Source organism: Aethalodelphis obliquidens, unplaced genomic scaffold (assembly GCF_003676395.1).
Source record: "Aethalodelphis obliquidens isolate GAN/ISIS:26980383/991018 unplaced genomic scaffold, ASM367639v1 scaffold39, whole genome shotgun sequence".
Classification (NCBI taxonomy): domain Eukaryota; kingdom Metazoa; phylum Chordata; class Mammalia; order Artiodactyla; family Delphinidae; genus Aethalodelphis; species Aethalodelphis obliquidens.
In genome coordinates, this window is record NW_020837983.1 from 1,749,729 (window position 1) to 1,769,319 (window position 19,591).

At 35.8% G+C, this 19,591-nt stretch overlaps 1 protein-coding gene across 1 annotated transcript in view; it reads left to right on the forward strand.

Moving 5' to 3' along the window:
- Positions 1-11,034, forward strand: part of SLC26A7 (solute carrier family 26 member 7) — a 180,384-nt gene extending 169,350 nt beyond the window's left edge. Inside the window, exons 15-18 of the mRNA XM_027131385.1 lie at positions 4,219-4,319; positions 9,684-9,738; positions 9,821-9,924; positions 10,999-11,034. Of these exons, the coding sequence (XP_026987186.1) occupies positions 4,219-4,319; positions 9,684-9,738; positions 9,821-9,924; positions 10,999-11,034 (296 nt within the window). The remainder of the gene's footprint in view (positions 1-4,218; positions 4,320-9,683; positions 9,739-9,820; positions 9,925-10,998) is intronic.
- The last annotated feature ends 8,557 nt before the right edge of the window (positions 11,035-19,591 follow it).

Consider the following 19,591-nt stretch of genomic DNA (forward strand, 5'->3'; position numbering starts at 1 on the left):
TATATTTTTCCCTTTCATCACTTTAAATATGTCCTGGCTCTCCCTCTGGCTTGCAGAGTTTCTGCTGTAAGGTCTGCTGTTAACCTTATGGGGATTCCCCTGTATGTTATTTGTTTTTTTCCCTTGCTGCTTTTAATATTTTTTCTTTGTATTTAACTTTTGGTAGTTTGGTTAATATGTGTCTTGGTGTGTTTCCCCTTGCATTTATCCTGTATGGGACTCTCTGTGCCTCCTGGACTTGATTGACTATCTCCTTTCCCATGTTAGGGAAATTTTCAACTATAGTCTCTTCAAATATTTTCTCAGACTCTTTCTTGTTCTCTTTTTCTTCTGGAAACCCTATAATTCAAATGTCAGTGCATTTAATGTTGTCCCAGTAGTCTCTAAGACTGTCCTCAATTCTTATCATTCTTTTCTCTTTATTCTGCTCTGCAATAGTTATTTCCATTTTTTTATCTTCCAGGTCACTTATCTGTTCTTCTGCCTCAGTTATTCTGCTGTTGATTACTTCTAGAGAATTTTTAATTTCATTTATTGTGTTGTTCATCATTTTTTGTTTCCTCTTAGTTTTATAAGTCCTTGTTAAACGTTTCTTGTGTTTTCTCCATTCTATTTACAAGATTTTGGATCATCTTTACTATCATTACTCTGAATTCTTTTTCAGGAATACTGCCTATTTCCTCTTTTTTTTTTTTCTGGTGTGTTTTTATGTTGCTCCTTCATCTGCTGTGTGTTTCTCTGTCTTCTCATTTTGATTAACTTACTGTATTTGGTGTCTCCTTTCCGCAGGCTGCACATTGATAGTTCCCATTGTTTTTGGTCTTTACCTCCAGTGGCTATGGTTTGTTCGTGGGTTGTGTAGGCTTCCTGGTGGAGGGTACTAGTGCCTATGTTCTGGTGCATACGGCTGGATCTTGTCTTTCTGGTGAGCAGGACTGCATCTGTTTGGCTTTTTGGGGAATGTCTGTGACCTCATTATGATTTTAGGCATCCTCTCTGCTAATGGGTGGAGTTGTGTTTCTGTCTTGCAAGTGGTTTGGCATAGGTTGTCCAGCACTGTAGCTTACTGCTTGCTGAGTGGAGCTGGGTTTTAGGGTTGAGATGGAGATTTCTGTGAGAGCTTTCACTGGTTGATATTACATGGAGCTGGGAGGTCTCAGTGGACCAATGTCCTGAACTCAGCTCTCCCACCTCAGAGGCACAGAGCTGACACCAGCTGGAGCACCAAGACCCTGCCAGCCACATGGCTCCAAGTCTGATGAGAGGAAAGAGAAATACCAGCTCGTGTGCAGAATCATCCCACAGATCACAGTAATGACACCTTCAGCTTGATCATGGTGATGTTTTCATGAGTGTTTGCATATGTCCAAACTCACCAAATTGTATACAGGAGGACATTGAAAATATTGCTGGTACAGTTCCAGGCCACTTTTTTTTTCTTTTGTTTTGCATTTAGTCTAGTTTCACTGGCTCATAGGGTGCAGTGTGCAGAGACCTCAAACCCAGCACCTTCAGACCAGAGTTTCTAGCTCAAAGCCGTTGCACAGCATCCCAACTCAAGATGGAGGTGGAGACAGCAGGCTGTGTGTAGAGTATCACTGTCATTTTAAGATCTATTGCTAAATATGCCAGAGGTTTCAGTTATTTATTTAATCCAAGCCATTGAATTTTTAAACATTACTGATTATTTTCTTTGTTTAACAAGAGTACCCAGATTTACGTAATGATGTGCTGGTAAGTCTTTGACAAACAACTCTTGGAGTGGAGGTTATGGCATGGGATGTTGGAAAAGCACTGATTTGTTGCACTTGCCGATTTCCATGGTATAAATATGTTTTCATTAAACATAGAGCTTGAAAAGATACGTGCACTATTGACATTCTGAAAAGATGTAAACAGAGCTGGTCTGAGATGTCTTTTAAAAAATCACATACAGTTTATTTTTTAAAACAGATATATTCAGGAGAATTGCATACAAGCCCTTCAAATTTTGAACTCCATGGTACATTGCAAACGATTAGTCTTACTAAAGTTTTTTATATCTAACTTTGTAAGGAAATATCTACTCCATTATATATATTTTATATATGTTTATCTTGTTAATTGTTGAACTTTTGCAGGAAAGCTTATCTGATATTTGTTATAGATTTTTATACTCTTAAAATTCAATAAAATATTTCCAAATTGGATAAAAATATATTTATGAATCATAAAAAATTTGCAAGGAAATACATATCACAAACAAATAATTGGCCAAATGTCTTAGCAAATCTTTTAATATTGATCTAGTAATTCTGCCTCTGTAATTCTAAATAAGGTGGAATAAATGTATCTCTAAACTAATTTATGTAGTGCCAACCTATATGTGTGCATATGTGTGTGCATGTGTGTGTGTGTTTGTGAGACTAGGAGATAAAAGGAATAAATACCAATCAACATTCCACTGTTTATCTTTGCTTAGGATACATATTTTTATTTTTCCTGTATTCTTAAACCCTCTCTCCAATCTCTGATAATGAGCAGGGACACATTATATCTGAATTTATAAATAAGAGCCCTGGTATAGTAGGGCTAGGTCCTATTTTAGTTAGGCAAATATTGAATTATAATGGTTACTACCGAGTGGTCAGTGGAAGAGCTAAGTTGTGTTCACTTTTCGTTTTGTTTGAGTTTCTAATTTACCATTTGGAGCCAGTATCATAGCCTGGATCTATGCTTACCCTCAGCCCTCCTTCTCATGGGAGAAAAAGGGAAACAGAAGGCACTACTAGAGTGCCTGGCATGAGGTAGGCCCCCAATAAATATTGATTGACTGGGAGCAGGAAAAGTTTGAGATCTCAGACTATCATTAGTGTTTAATTAAAGCTGTCCACATGATTAGAATGCTTACAACTCCATCCTGTTTCTACTTTTTGGAATTAAACATACCCTTCAAGCTTACTTTTGTGTGAAGCCTTCCCTGATTGCTCCAAAGAGACTTCTTCCTCTTTTAATTTTCCATTCTCTTTCATTTTTAATCATGTGTTATTTACCAACATTATCCTTGGCACTCAAGGATAAACTCCTAGAAGAAAGGGATAGGATCTTCCACATTTGTATGGTTCACTTCATTTCAAAAAATTTTGTGAACAAACTCATGCTCTATTGTTATTATTTCAATTAATAAATATGAATATACATCTAAAGATGAAACTTGGAAACAAATCCTATACCTGAATACTACTCTTAAAATACATTAAAAATTACTCTGTAACATTTCTTAGTTTTTAAAAAATACCGATTTTCCCTCATACTTCCCTTCAATGCTAATTGAGAAACAACCATATTCCAATTTTTCTGTAGCCACTATAGAGGAAAACCATGGACATTTTAAATAGCAAAACTATTCCAATTAAAAATGTATATTTTCAGAGAATTTCATAATAATGAATGAATTGGAGTTTATTTGAATTCCCCCTTCTAATGGTGGGGGAATCTTGGCCTACATGATTTGCTCTCAGAACCTTATCACTCTTTAGAGGGACCTCAGATGTGGTGGCCTGTCACTGTTTAGAAATATGTCATTTCACATGAGAAAACTGTGGCCCTGAGGACACTAGTGAGAAAGAGGTCATGAACTCCTAATTAAAAACAAAATTCCCACCAGGTGCATTCAGAGTCAGATTTACTATGAACCAAATGAAGCTTAATTTTCAGGCCCCTCACACAGAACGCTTCTAAGTCTGAGGGACACGCTCCAAGATAGAATCTTTTCCTTAGTGTGACACGAAAATTGTATAAACTTCAGACACCACAAAATAGGGCTCTACCTCTGGGCATACGCGTGAAAGAAAATGTGGGATATTGTGCAAAGAGAACTTTGAGGATGTCTAGCGGCCTCGATTCTGGGCTGTGTTTGGCATTAACTTGCCAGGTCTCCTTTCAGAATCATCTAAACTTGCTGAGCTTCAGTTTGTTTATCTGTGAAATGATACTGGTAATTAAGTTAGCCCATCTTCCTATCTGAGTTATGTAATAATTACCTGAGACAACATTTGAATATTCAAAAATCAAAGAGTTCAAAAATAATTAGTAATTAACTGAAAAATGTAAAAATTAAAAGTGTTTGGAATTGACCTTGTTAAACACGAGGCCACCATTAATCTTCCCAATGTTCAACAATGTCAACAGTAAAAATCTCTAAGAATTCTCCCTAACTCAACTCTGTTCCTCCTACAGAAGAAGCAACACAGCCCTGCCTGAATCAGAAGTGTTCTTTAATCCTAGATTGCAGTGGATTGACCTTTTATGACTATTCTGGAGTCTCCATGCTTGTTGAGGTATTTGCACAGCTTGTGTTTGGACTGATTCTTTCCCTTCCCTTTAGAAACAGGGTTTCACCAGCCTCTCTCTCAACTCTGGGGTTTTGATCCTGCTTGTTTCAATACTCATCTCACCCATTCTCTCCAAAGGGCACAGACTTTATTACTCCCACTACTGTAGATTTCTTTTCAGGAGATGCCGTGAAGTTTCTAACTGTGTGTGAATCTGGAGAGCGCGGGAGGAGTAGAGGTGGGTATTCATGTGGGGTGTTAGAACAGAACATAGACTTGGGATGTAATGGGTATAGCAGATGCTGGGCAGTCAACTCCTAGGTTTCTAGAAAGAAGGAGAAAAGTCCCCTCCATGAGCAAGTGGCCTGATGATGGCAGGATGTTGTCTCTCACATCATGGATGGGTACAGTCTGACCTGAAACCATTCCTGGTCTCTGAAATAATACTCAGTGCAGGGGTTTTTCTCCATTCTCTCAGACAATCGTGTCCTCTACCCCATGATATCCATGGGGTCTCCATGATCCCGTTGCAAAAAATAAAAGTTTTATTTCTTTAAAACTGAAGCCTCCATTTAGTTAGATGGAACACCTAATTTTGCCAATTCAAGGAAAACTCAGACACTTCTGGAATTGTTTCCTCCTTTTTTTTTGAGTAAATACTAAGTCAACAAGGAATGTACTCCCTTTCTAATTTCCATTTATTCTCTCCTCAATACCCTAAATATGAGGGAGGATCTTGAGGACCAAGCAATGTCTATTTCGCAGCTGTCCTCAGTCCTCCATTAGCTTCTGCTGTGTGGAACTTGGTTCATCTCGCCTTTGGCTGTTTTTTCCCCAGTGGTTCTCTTACCCTGGCTTCATACAGTCTCCTGCTGTGTGAGGCTTTGTATTCAGCCAAAAACTTAATCATAACCTATGGCAATTTCTGGAGCTCTTTCCCTGCATATTTCCATTCTTTCCATTACTCTCTCCCATAAATTTCACCCACTCAAGCCTTCCTAAATGCCAGTTCTGTCTTCTCAGCTCAGTAAAGTGGCTGCATTTTGCTTGGGTCCCCCCGACATCATGTCACGGTCCACAAACTGCTTTGAAGCGGAAAGCTGAGATGATCTGAGAGCTCACCTCGTTTGTTTTTTTTTTCTTTCAGAAAACTCAGTCCTTTTCTGCCTGTTCCCATTGTCAAAAAACAATTTATATATTTTCTCCATTTGTCTACTTATTTACGAAGGATAGAATAGTCTTTATATTAATTACTCTTCATGGCCAGAAGTCAAAATTGGACCCTGACTTTTAAAGAGTTAAAACCAGTAGTCCTAGAAGGTCTCACATTGTAGATTTTGATTGCTTTCTCATGGTGTTGCATAACTGTCTCTATTCATTCATATTTTAAATTTGAAATGTCCAACCTTTCAAACTCAAGATAGTACAAAGCTCAGCTTCAGTCTGGCTTTCCTGTGAAGATGGGGTGGGACTATGTGAAGAGAAGTAGCTTACCATGTGACAGAGCGTAGTCTCAGATCTATCACACCCGCTGGGAGGGGTTAGGAAAATTGTCTAACCTGTCTGGATCTCAGTTTATTCATTTTGTAAAAATGGGGGGGGGTGATTTTGTTTCAGATTTAGTAGATATTAAAAAAAGAAATAAATTATGCAAAAGAATTGAATTTTAAATATCCTAGGCCTTAAATCTAGTGGCTGTTTTTGGTAAATTTTCCACATGTAATATGCTTTTAATTTCTTGTTGCTCACCATGAAAACTTTGCACAATTTGGCATAGGGTTCAACCTCAATACTTTTCTTGCATCTAAATCCTGACTGTAAACAGAGAGTCTCTCATCATTGGAGGGCTTCTTGTGTTCAGCACTTTTATTTACTGTGTTGCCAAGGTCTAGAAGAGCACTGTTAAACCTATGTGTATAAGGATCACCTGGGGAGCTTATTTAAGATGCAGTCTTTTGATGGAGTGATCATTTTGAAATGTACAGAAATTTTGAAACATTATATTATGTAACAGGAGCTAACACAGTGTTGTTGGTCAATTATACTCCAAAAGCAAACAAACAAACAAACTCATAGAAAAAGAGATCAGATTTGTGGTTACCAGAGGCAAGGGGTGAGGGGAAGGGGAATTGGATGAAGTCAGTTAAAAGGTACAAACTTCTGGTTATAAGATAAAAAGTACTAGGGATGTAGGTACAACATGATAAATAGAATGAGCACTGCTCTATGTTATATATGAAAGTTGTTGAGAGAGTAAATCCTGAGAGTTCTCATCAGAGGAAAAATATCTTTTTTCTATTTCTTTAATTTTGTATCTATATTAGATGATGGATGTTCACCAAACTTATTGTGGTCATCATTCCATGATGTATGTATGTCAGATCATTATGCTGTATACCTTAAACTTATACAGTGATGTATGTCAATTATAACTCAATAAAACTGGAAGGAAAAAAATACAGTTTTCTGAGTCCTGGTTCTGGCCCAGGAATATTCATTTTAAACAATGTAGTTTGTCCAAGGATTATGTTTTGAGCAACACTAGACTAGGATTGTTCTTTTACTGGGAAAAGTCAGTATGTATATTTTTTGTTTAATTGTATTTAAAATTTGTTTTGAATATACTCCAGTATTTATTAGCTGTCCTCTCTAGATATTGCAAATCAGGACTTAGAGTTAGTAAAGAGGAGGAAATGGTTACTTATTGTCAGTGAGTTTAAGATCTAAGGTTGAAAATTCAGAGGAATTCAAATAATCTATGTTTTGGGCATGGTGAGAAAGAAACTTTTAAGAATTCATCTTAATGGTTTTAAAATATTGCACAACATAATGAAGGAATAAGTCAACTGATGTATTTTATTTGTAAATGGGCAGAAAGACATTTGCCCTTCTATATATACAAAACCAGCAGTTTTGTATCAATTTGCTTTTTGTGTGTGTGTGTGTGTGTTATGCGGGCCTCTCACTGCTGTGGCCTCTCCCGTTGCGGAGCACAGGCTCCGGACGCGCAGGCTCAGCGGCCATGGCTCACGGGCCCAGCCACTCCACGGCATGTGGGATCTTTCCGGACCGGGGCACGAACCCGTGTCCCCTAGCATTGGCAGGCGGGCTCTCAACCACTGTGTCACCAGGGAAGCCCTTCAATTTGCTATTTTTAGTTTCCTTATTAGTATTTAGTTTATTTCATCATGGTTACAGTAAATTATGATGTATGTTACAACCATAAACTTTAAATATAGACAAATTCTAGGTCCAAGTATTAGCTACATAACTAGTTCTAGGATCTGGGTTTAAGTATTTGTTTGCTCTTCTGTAAACTGGAAGTAGAAATACTTTGAGTTGTTGTGAAGCTTAGAAATGACATATTGTATATAAAGTGTATAAAAAGGTTTCTAGAAGTTAGTTAAGTACTCAATAATGTTAGCTTCTATTTGTTCTCATTTTGCAAAAGTCATTTCTTAAAATAATATCACTACAACTAATACTATTTCTTAGTTCCTGCCACCCTGAAATAGGGTCCAGACTAAAGAGCCACAGAATCTCTTCAGCCATGCATGTCTTCCTGCTTCCCAAAAACACTCCCTGGATTATTTTCTCAGTCACTTTGGTATAAGGAAGATTCTCCTAAGAGGTATAGGTTGAAGAAAATGGAGTGAATGCTATTTGTTCTTCTACTTAGGACACTTCTACTTAGTGAACTAGAGAATATGTTTATCAGCATCAATAAACCACCCATAGCAATGTGTTTGTGCTTCACTGAGCTTAAGAAAAAGTAAAACACTGACAGATCACTTTGAATTGTCATTTTAACTTACGAAAACAGGAGCCATTTATTCAATGGCAAGCCTCAGACCATGTATTATTTATTTGTTTATTTGCTTGTTTATTTATGCCCAGAGTGATGTCTCCTATTATTCCACAATTCTTCTACCATAGAGATAACTGCTTATTGCTGGAAGAATGTAAGGGAAAATTTTGGGTGTATCATGCATACCCTTAAAAAGTTTTGTAAACGCAGCATTCTACATTTTATATGTATGACACTTTACTATTACGTAACCAAATCCAACCTACTATTACTAAAACTTCTGGATTTACTGAGTTTTGTCGGCTGACTTTGGTCTGGGTGAATTTAAGATCAGGGCCTTCAGTAAGGTTGTTACTACTTGAGATTTTCTAGGACTTAAAGAAGGCAAGACCCTGCAGTATGCCAAGAAAATTAGTCAGGATGTCTCATCTTGGTGGACCATAAAAATGGAAGTTGGGCAATGAAACTTGGCTTTGATTATAGTGAGGTTCTCAATTTACTGTCCATGGATGGGGTTTAGAGAATCCATGAATATGTGCAAATTGTTGTAAAATATTAAAGTAAGCAGTAGGTAAGCAGTTTCATCATATTCACAGATGGGTCCTTGACTTCCAATAAAAGATGGTTGAAAACAATTTTATATCATTCTTATAGGGAAGGAAAGGTGGTGTTTTTATTTTTATTAATTAAAATGGAAAATGTAAGCAGCAAAACTTAGTTACATAAAAGGTAAATGCCAGAACATGGAAGCAACCTAAATGTCCATCGACAGATGAACGGATAAAGAAGATGTGACACATATACACAATGGAATATTACTCAGCCATAAAAATAAATGAAATTGAGTTATTTGTAGTGAGGTGGATGGACCTAGAGTCTGGCGTACAAAGTGAAGTAAGTCAGAAATAGAAAAACAAATACTGTATGCTAACGCATATATATGGAATCTAAAAAAAAAGAAAAATGACACTGATGAACGTAGTGGCAGGGCAGGAATAAAGACATAAACATAGAGAATTGACTTGAGGACACAGAGGGGGAGGGGGAAGCTGGGGCAAAGTGAGAGGAGCATCGACATATATATACTACCAAATGTAAAATAGATAGCTAGTGGGAAGCAGCAGCATAGCACAAGGAGATCAGCTCAGTGCTTTGTGACCACCTAGAGGGGTGAGATAGAGAGGGTCGGAGGGACATGCAAGAGGGAAGGGATATGGGGATATATGTATACATATAGCTGATTCACTTTGTTTACAACAGAAACTAACACAGTACTCTGAAGCAATTATACTCCAATAAAGAGCTATTTTAAAAAAAAGAAAGAAAGAAAAAAAAAAAAAAGGTAAATGCCTTGCTGGCGTTCATCTTCCTTTGTTAAGACCATCTCTTTTAGAAGTGGGTCAGAGTATGCCTGAAAGTGTTACAGTGCCACCCCCTGGTGGTGTGGTGTCATAAACATTGGCTTTTTTTTTTACTAGAAATTCTGCCTTCTGAAGCTCATCTTATTCCCTCCTGCCAGCTATCCTGAATTAATTGTGGGTGTACTATTTTAATTCTTCCAGATTTACACGGACTGCAAGAACAAGAGTGTGGATGTATCATTAGTCCACTGCACAGGTAAGGGAGTATCCTTGGCTAACATTGGACATGATCCTTCTGCTGGTCCATGTAAACTTATATCACTTGTGTTTTCTTATAGCTTCTTTGATAAAAGCAATGAAATACTGGGGAAACCTAGATTCAGAGAAGCCAATTTTTTTTGAATCAGTATCTGCTGCAATAACTAACATCCACTTAAATAAGGTGAGTTGAGCAAGTTTGCATGCCAGAATTATAAGAAAATTGAAATGTAGAATACATGGGCTTTGCATTTTTTATATTAGCCTATTATCCCACTGACATCTAAAAACCTATTAAAATGTGCCCCCTCCTCAGAGTCCTCTGCTACAAGTAAAGGAATTTTTTCATTCCTTTTTTGGACAAGTTATGAATTGTTTAATAATTTGGATCTTCCAACAATATCACTGCTTAGAGGATTTGGTGATCACCTATTAAGTGCAAACTGCTTGCTTATAAAAATAAATGCATCTTCCAGGATCCACTATCCTGGGAATTGGAATCCACCTCTGTCAAATGCAAAAACTCTAAATATAGCCTTATAGCTTTTTGCTGCTCTCATACCCTTTACTCTAAGCTCATACTGCCACCTTTGGAAATACTATTTGCAGAGCCCAGCACTCACATGGTTTGAAGTGTCAAAGTTATCTTCCAATACTGGGCTGTATGGTTAGTTTAAGAACTGTTCCTAGAACTTTGATTTCCCATAATTTTTCTTTGATTTTGAATTGTTTGGCCTTTCCTTAACCCTAGAACAGCATCTGTTATCTCTCTGAGTCATCCCTATTATGTGCAATTAGAAGAGTATGTATTTACAGAATAATAATAATATTATTGTTATTATTATCATTTCTACTACTACTATTACTGCTGCTGCTGCTGCTGCTACTACTGTTATATACCTAACATTCACTGTGTGCTCATTATGTTCCAGGAATGTGCTAAGAGCTTTACCTATGTTACTTCACTAAATTTGCCACAACCTCATGAAGTAGATATTATTATTGAACCTATTTTTAGAAATAAGGAAACTGAGGTCCAGGGAAGTTATACCATTTGTAAGTGGTAGAGCCAGTTTCAAAGTCAGCAGTCTGACCTAGGACCTGGAGCTTTAAACTTCTATGCTCTGATGCCTCAGAGAATATCCATTTTCTTAGCTTGGCTGGACAGCTTGCTTCAGTTACTACTGTTCTTTGACTATGATATCAACTTAAGGGTTAAGTAAGTAGCAATTGCTAATTTCTTCCCCTTCTATTTCAGAATTTGAGCAAACTCAGTGACCACAGTGAAATCTGAGACTCTCATGCTGCAGTACAGCTCTTTTCTTTAGCAACTGCCCCGAAGAGGCCATACTCAAGTATTTTCACATTTTTTGTTGTGTAGATCCTACAAATGACCTCTACTAAAATAAGTGTGATGTGACTTACTAACCACATAACCGCTGCTCAAGGTTTGCCAACAATTTTATCTAATCTTTGTTAGTAAGCAAATTCACTTTGTAGGTTATTGTATAGTTATTTTATAAAAATCAGTATGCATTTAGTTTTAGTGTACTGAAAGGTAAACATGAATTTATTTCCTTTTTTCATACCAAAGTATTTTGTGTTAATTCAGTTTGTTGTAGTTCATTTGTAAAAGTGAGAAATACTTTGTCATATGATAAGAGATTTAGAACATTTGCAAGCCATTTGTAAAAATGCAGGATCACCTGTAACTAATACATAAAAACAACTTAGCAAGTGTGCCATTTTCCCTAACCAAAGAAGCCATTAAATATCAATAAGCTTAAATGTTACTTCATGCAATATGATTATGAAATTCACAGAAAGTAAGTCAAACAGAAACAAATGGCAAACTAGAAACCATTCTTCTCCATACCTTTCCATGCATGGATGTCTTCAGGAATGTTTTCAACATAAGTAGTATCCCAGTGAAACCATGTCCTTGACATTAGTCTGTTTTGCTGTAAATATTGGAACTGCTTAGGATCTTCAGAACTTATAGCCCTAATTTCCACATTCCCACCCCATAAAAGTTTCCATTTTCAGCTTTAGTTTTTTTGGAACCAGAGAATGTGGAAGTTGAACCCCTTATGATTTTTTCACAAATATGATTTTTAGAAGAGAAAATATCACCAGTAGAATAGCTTTGTACTTTTCCAATATAGGATTAACTGTAGTAGTTTGGGACTTTCCTATTTCAGAGAGATAGTCAATATAATATAATACATTTATCTATCTATATCCCTATAGATAGATAGATCTCCTTAGAATGCTTTTTCTTTTCTTTTGTTAGAAGGGAGCTTAGGTAAGTGGTTATCTTTTAACCCACTAAACCACCAGGGTATTGACAAATAAATACCACAGGCCAGGCTGACTTGTATAAGTTATTATTTTCATGTTTCTACATATATTTTCAGTCACATACAATTATATAGTTTCATATTTTTATCTAACAGTTTGATTTACCTATGAAGAAATCTCACTTTCAAAGATAGATGTAGATGCACTCTTTAGTCTTAAGACATTTTAACTGTTCTAGAAATTACCAGTTAACAAAAAGCCAAGTACTTTAAAGTGAGTTTGAGAAGTAGTTTGAAAACAAATTTAAAGACTGGTAATTTAGGTGTTTTTGAGAACATCTGTAAGAGTAAATTCTAATATCTGCCGTGTGATGTAATGGTTCCTAGCAAATGTGTAGTAAACATTCACATGGCCCTTATTTTTACCATTGAGTCCTAGGCAGACAATGTAATAAAATGAAAGGGGAATAATAAACATTTCAAATTCTCGTAACTTATTTATTCATGTCAATTCTGATTGACATGAACTACAAACGGTAGTTTTTGTCCCACAGGAAGCTTCAATCCTTTCATCACTAATTTGGATTGAAATGAGTGAAGCCGACTTTTCTTCCCATCAAATACTGTTCCAAGAAAATGTGGAAGTAATAATTAGAAGTAAAATTTCCTTAAAGAAAGGAATTTCACTCTCCTTTTCTGATTAAATTATTCCAATGGTGGATGGTGGCAACATTCACCATCGCTAATCCATTGGTCATTGGCACATAAACATGAGTCAAGGGAAGTTAAGAAAGAAATATATTTTGCTATGTATAAATTGATGTATTTCTATGCAAATTTAGTCTATTATTAAATGCATGCACTGTAGGCATTTTCTAATTTGTTAGAGATTATGGACTGTAGATGGCGTTAAAATCATTACAGGTAATCAATGGATGGTTTCTTCTGTTTTATTAACAAAGCTGACACCTAGTTGTATGAGAAGATGTATTTGAATGCATTTCAGTGTTTATAGTAGACATCTAATAGATAAAACTTAAAGCTAATAACTTTGGTGTCAAATGTTATTATATTCAAAGTAAAGGAAGACCAAAACATGTACCATAAATAACCCTGTGTTCTAAGGCTTATCCTGCATACTAAGATCCCAGTGACTAGACCTGTAGGAATCCCTGAAATTGAGTTTTGAAAGCTCAATAACTGAATATGAGTTTCAGACACACAAGATTCTAAAACATAAATGTTTATTTCAAAGCAGACATTAATAACAGGAGAACTATAATAGGGCACTGATGCTAGACTGTTTCTAGTCATGATTAATTAGTTTTATGAGATTACCTTATTTTTGTATATGATAAATTACTTTCATATTACTTATTATGGTAAAATAAAATTGGGAAAAATTAAAACTGACCTATAAGACCAGTTAAGGACCTAATAGAGTGACATATATAAATTAACCATAAAGTGTGTAACCAGGAAAAAAACTGTTAACATTATATTTATGCAAATTAAATGCCCTTAAATTTTACCATTTATCTTTCATTTTAAAGGTTATTTTCCCCTGATTATATGATTCACGTGTTATAAAGTCTAACTTGAATTACTTTGCAGTAATTTATGTGACAGATCTCTACTGTATAAATGTGTAATGTAATGAGGAAAGAAATCTCTCTTTTTTAATGAAAACATTAATGTGTTAATACCCTGTATGGATAATGTTTTACATTTCGTGGTTACCAAAATATATTAGTATGTTTTTGAACATACATATGCTTAGAAATGCATGTTCTGCATACTGTGGGATGATCGTCTAATTCAATGTAAAATATACTTTTTGGCAGTGATTTTGTTGCCAGATTTTCAATAGGGAGTTAAGTGAGGCTTGCACAATCTTAAGATTTTTAGTTAAAAATCGTATCATCTAATATGTCACACATATTTTTATATTTTTCAATGCATTTAATTATCTTTTAAATAATCCTTTGCACCGACTCAGCATATAACAACCAATTTACATGGAAATAAACTGAAATATGGTAACTATTATGCTTAAATGGATTTGTGTCCATTATTTCAAATTATTCACCCTCCTGTAAAGCAAATAATACATTTTGCTGTCTTAGACTGACCACAGTCTAATGTGTTGACAATTCCTGGATTAAATATTCTTTGTAATTTGTTCTTACAAAATTTAAACCTAGAATTGTAGGGTATGGTATGTCAATTTATGGAAGGCTAATAAAGTTACTTTTTGCTGCAACACTACATTTACACAATCTTTTTACACCAGGTTTAAATCCTTTGTGTTCTAATTTTAATCAATATATAATTTAATTTTTTAATTTGTTTGGGTTCTTCATTTATATACTGTTGTTTATCTTTCCTGAGTTTCTAGGCTGAGTTCAATATTCTCCAGAATTTTAAAGGTTACTGCTCAAAGAACAAGAAGATAAGTCAGTCTTCTAGGTGTTGGAGGTATGGCAGTGAATAAAGCAGAAAAAACATCCCTTCCCTCATGGAACTTACATTCTAACAAGGGAAGACAAAATAAATGGGATAAACTTTAAATACCTTTATTATAAGTTAAATGATAATATGTGCTAAGAATAAGAATAAATTAAGGAAAGAAGATAGAAAGTATGGCAGAAAAGTGGGTGTTGTGTCCTGAGATAGGGTAGAAGGAATGGTGATAACAGGAATGTCTTAGCAGAATACTATGGTAAAATACCACAGACTGGTGAGCTTAAACAATAGAGATTTATTTCTCAAAGTTTGGTAAGTTGGGAAGTCAAAGATCAAGGTGGCAACTGATTCAATTTTCTGGTGAGAGCTTCTTTTCTGGCTTGTAGCTAGTAGTAGACAGCTACTTTCTTGGTGTGTCCTTCACATGGTGGAAAGAGAGTGCTCTCTGGTCTCTTCTAAAGGATCCTATAAACCTATAAGCTTAGGACTTCACCCTTATGGCCTTATTTAACCTTCATTACTTACCTATATGCTCAATCTCCACATACAGTCACATTGGGGGTTAGGGCTTCAATATATGAATTTTAGGGAGACACAAGTCCATAGCAGGGAGTTATAAATTTCTTATATATTAAAAAATTCCTTTTTATGTCTGAAAATTAGGCTTACTAGAATTTTATTTATATTTAATATAATGTGATGCTTTTGCATCAAAAACATGAGAAATAATTGTGAACTGTCTGGTTAAAGCATTTCAATGCTAGAAAGTGTAGGTTAGCATAGATATTACTAGCCATACCTGGCTACTGAGATGAGATTCTGGCCATGAAACATGTGAAGTGGTCAGAATGGGTTTGCAGTATACCAATGGTTGTTCAGAAGCTGAGACATTGTATTCTGGTGATGGTTTCTAATGATTAGCCATCCTGATTTGAAGATAGAATTGAATTAGTTAGCTTTCCCTTAACTATCATATTGTTAAAGAAAATAACAAGAGAAATGCTTAATTCTACCAGTTGTCACAGGGACAGGTGCAGAACAGAGTGCTGATGCTAACTGCAGTGAGAGATTTCCACTTTTTTGTTTGTTTCTTTGTGGTTTTTGTTTGTTTTTTTTTATTAAGAAGGAAAGAATACTATATTACTATAAATTAGCTAAGTGCTCTGAAATTATGGCTTTCAGAGTGCTCATTATGTAAAAATCCTCACTCATTTTCTATTGATCCAGGAACACAAGGTTATCTTGGTCAAACATATTTCCTTTCTGTCCTAAATAATAAAGACCAGTCTCTCTACTAAGTATAGAAAGTATTTAGTATTTTTGCCTATTTGGAGCCTCTTGTTTTTATGGCCACATTTAGAAATCAGCTAATGAATAAGTCCAGTAAGAATTTATACTTAACAAGAATAATTGTTGCATTAAAAAAAAATGCTTCAATTAAAAAAATAGAATTGTATCTTTATTTCCTTTGCTTCTAGACCTGCCTTTTGTCCCTTCTTTGTTTTAAAGCAATTTCTGGCCTTGTGAGGGTAGAAAAGTAAAGAAAGACAGACTCTATTAGACTGCAATATGTTTTCCAAATCAACTTCCATATTTAACAGCCCTATTTCTACACTTCTTTACACCTTGATTTATATGCTACAGAGTTCTCAAGCTTCCATGCTCCCTATTTTCTTAATTTGTAACAAGGGATCTATTGTTTAAATAAAGGTGCCTTTCCTTCGGCTAATGAAGCCTGAGAGAGTATGGGGAAGGGAGGGCAGTGAATGCAATGCCTAGGCACTAGATGGTCTTGGGGGAGGAGGAAAGGCTGAGGATAAAGGCGGGTAGTGAGTAGATGAGGAGGAGGTTGGTTGGCATGGCAAACCCTATGATTTTAGGAATATATAGCTGTCTCCTGAGTCCAAATATATACTTCATCAGTCTTCCAAGGGGCCTGAGATTCTCAGCATTAACCACTTATTTAGGATGGAGTAAATATTATAAGAAAGGAAGAACACATGTTAGTCCTGCCATGCATTGTGTTAGCGTTAGGAAGAACTGGTTCATCTGATAAGCTTATGACACTGTCATCAAGGGCTGAGAAAAACAAAGCACAAAATGAATTTTGATGAGGAAAGCCTGGTTAAAAATCTCTTGGAGTTCAGGGTGCTGCTGAGGGCAGGGATGAGAATGGCAGTATGGGTTTGGGAGACAGGCTGAACAGTGTGCCTCAGGCATAACTGGATGGCCAGGCCCTCACCCCTTCACCTTACTCCAAAGACACAGACATGGTGGAACTGGTGTTTATGAAGCCAAACACAGTTCTTCCCACATATCAGCTTTTCCTGGAATTTTGACCCATGCCTTTGGCTTTGGCTCTGGAATTAAAATTTGAGAATAGCAGTGTAACTGCCAAAAATTGAATTGACATACAATTCTTGCCTTGTGTAAACCTTTTTTTTTTTTCAATTGCTCCTCTTCACTCTGCCGATGAAAAGATTGAAGTAGTGAGGGTCTCACTTAACAGAGTAGTGGCTTAATCAATTAAAACCAAGAAAATGATGGTGCCAGCTCTCTCCTAAATCTTGGTTAAAATATCATCCTTATAATATCTGCACAAGAATCACCATGAGTGTTTTCTACATATGTAGATTTAAGCATCCTACCCAAAACCTAGTGAATCAGAATTTCTTTGGAGTGACTTTGTGGATAAGAGTTTTAAAAAAATCATCCACTTTCATTTTATACACTAAAGTTTGGAATCACTGTCACAAAGGCTTTCTTTAGTCTGGTATTAGAAAGAAGCCCTGTACTCTAAGTCTTAGGCACATATATGTTCACCACTTGTTTTATTTGGGCTTGTGCATCAGTCACAGTGTATTGTGGATATATAGTGGATCTACAGTGCTATGCTTCAGTTACCAGAACTGGGCCTAGCATGGCAAAGGACTGTGTCAAATTCACCATACCTTTTGATCAATATGAGTTTGTCAAAGTCAGAAAGTATCTGAAACATACTATCCCTATTCATATACTCTTGGGTGAAGTTCCTAAGACAGGAAGTTTGTATTTAATATCTTTCATCATGGAAAATTTCAGTCTCCTTGTTTCACAAATTTATACTGTTTCTGAAAGATACTAATATAGTCATATAAGAAAATGGTCTCATCCTCCAAGCTGCTCCTCACACATATCTATTAGAAACACTTCATAAAGAGAGAGAGAGATTTCCCTTCCAGCCTAAGGCTCCATGGGTGATTATTTTCTTTCAGCATTTTCATTGAAATTTCCTGTGTAATGTTACCAGAGTGAATTGTAATTAAAATCTTTTATTCTGCACGTATGGAGCTAGGATAAAGAGATGGTGTCAGTAATATTACTCAGCTACTTTTAGTTTGGGAATGGGGTTGATGTAAACCATCATAACTACAGAGAAAATAATATTCAATTATGAATCACTGCCAGATGTGTGAATGTATGTCTTCAGGTTTCATTTTTTTGGAATATTCTTACTTCAGTATATTCCTTATCCACTTTTTAAAGTGATTCTCTTTCTATGGGTAATTGATTTAATTACATTAAATGTTCAGAAGATCTAAAAATTAATAAAAATATGTATTTGGACTCCATCTCAATCTTTTTAAAATTTCTTTATTTTTAAAGAAATCAGAAATTGTTCTAAAGTGAATGTTATATAGCAATGTTCTGCAACCCAAGTCCAAGAGGAGCTGTGAGGGGGACCTCTCTGCACATCTTCCCATGCCTCACTCGCCCAGGACAAACCATCTAGGTTAACAGCAATGTAAGGGAGAGAGAGGATAAAGCAAAACAGGACATAATAAATGTTAGAAAAATTAGTTGCAGTCTGAGTGAGAATGGAGGGGAATCTAATATGTATGGTCTTGAGATCCTGTATCCCAATTCTTGTGGTATATACAGACTGGGAAAATGTCACATTTCTGCAGATTAGTGTCCCTGAAAAGTCCTAGTCTCTACCACGAGGTGGACCTTGTGTGCTGTCTGTCAATGCTTTCACTTCTCTGTGCTTAGTGATTCTGCCATTCCTACTTTCCAGTGTTCTAAACCATCATCTCATCCTTAATTCCTCTTCTAAATCCCATTCCTCAGGGCCTTCCACAGATAACCTTGCTTCTACCACTTTAGGAAGCCATTATGCATTTTCTCCCTCAATGTCCTACTGATCCTAGCCACCTAAAAGATACACACATCCATATCCATAAGTACTTACATTGTTTGAGTATATTTGGTTGAGGTGTACTTTCTTCTAATCAAGATCAAATCTGCCACATGCAATTTTCTCCTCCCTATCTTTCTTTGTTAGTTTAGCTTCATTTTTTACAATCCAAAACTTCCATCTTGCCTTTCCCGGCAAGATCTATCAATTAACTCTTCTTTCTAGTGTCTTATCTTAATCTCTTTTGCTTGACTGGATGTAACCATAGTTTATTAAAAAAAAAAAAAAACTTTGTTATCTTACTCCCCTCCTCTTCAAAAAAAAAAAATTCCTCACCTGGCCATGCTTTCTTTTCTGGCTCTTCTCTCTGCTTATCTTCAGTCTTGCCTGAATAATCTTCATTCCAATTTGCTAAAACAGTAGTCAACATTTACTGTCTCAACTTGCCCATCTCTGGCCTTCACAGTCTGACTTTTGCCCTCATAACTTTAAAGGATTCTGAAAAAATCATGATCATTTACTTCTAAATTCCCAAACTAAGTAGCTACTTTTTAATACACTTCTTACTTATCCTCTTTGCTTTCATATTCTCAACTACCCTCTCTTCCTTAAAATCGTGCTCTCTCTTGGCATCTGAAAATCATTCATGTGTTCAAAAAGTATTTGTACATCTATTACATTCCATGTACCATGCTGGTTGATATGGATACAAGAATGAGTAATTTCTTTCCTTTAAGGATATTAGTTACTTCTGGGCAAGACATAAATAGGTAAAAAGAGAATTATAATCCTACATGCTAAGTATACACAGTTTAAGATGCTGTTCAAATATCATCCAGGCTACCTTTCTTGATCACCTCTTTTGTGGTCACTCTTTAGAGACAAGATGGCTACCCTTTCTCAAAATT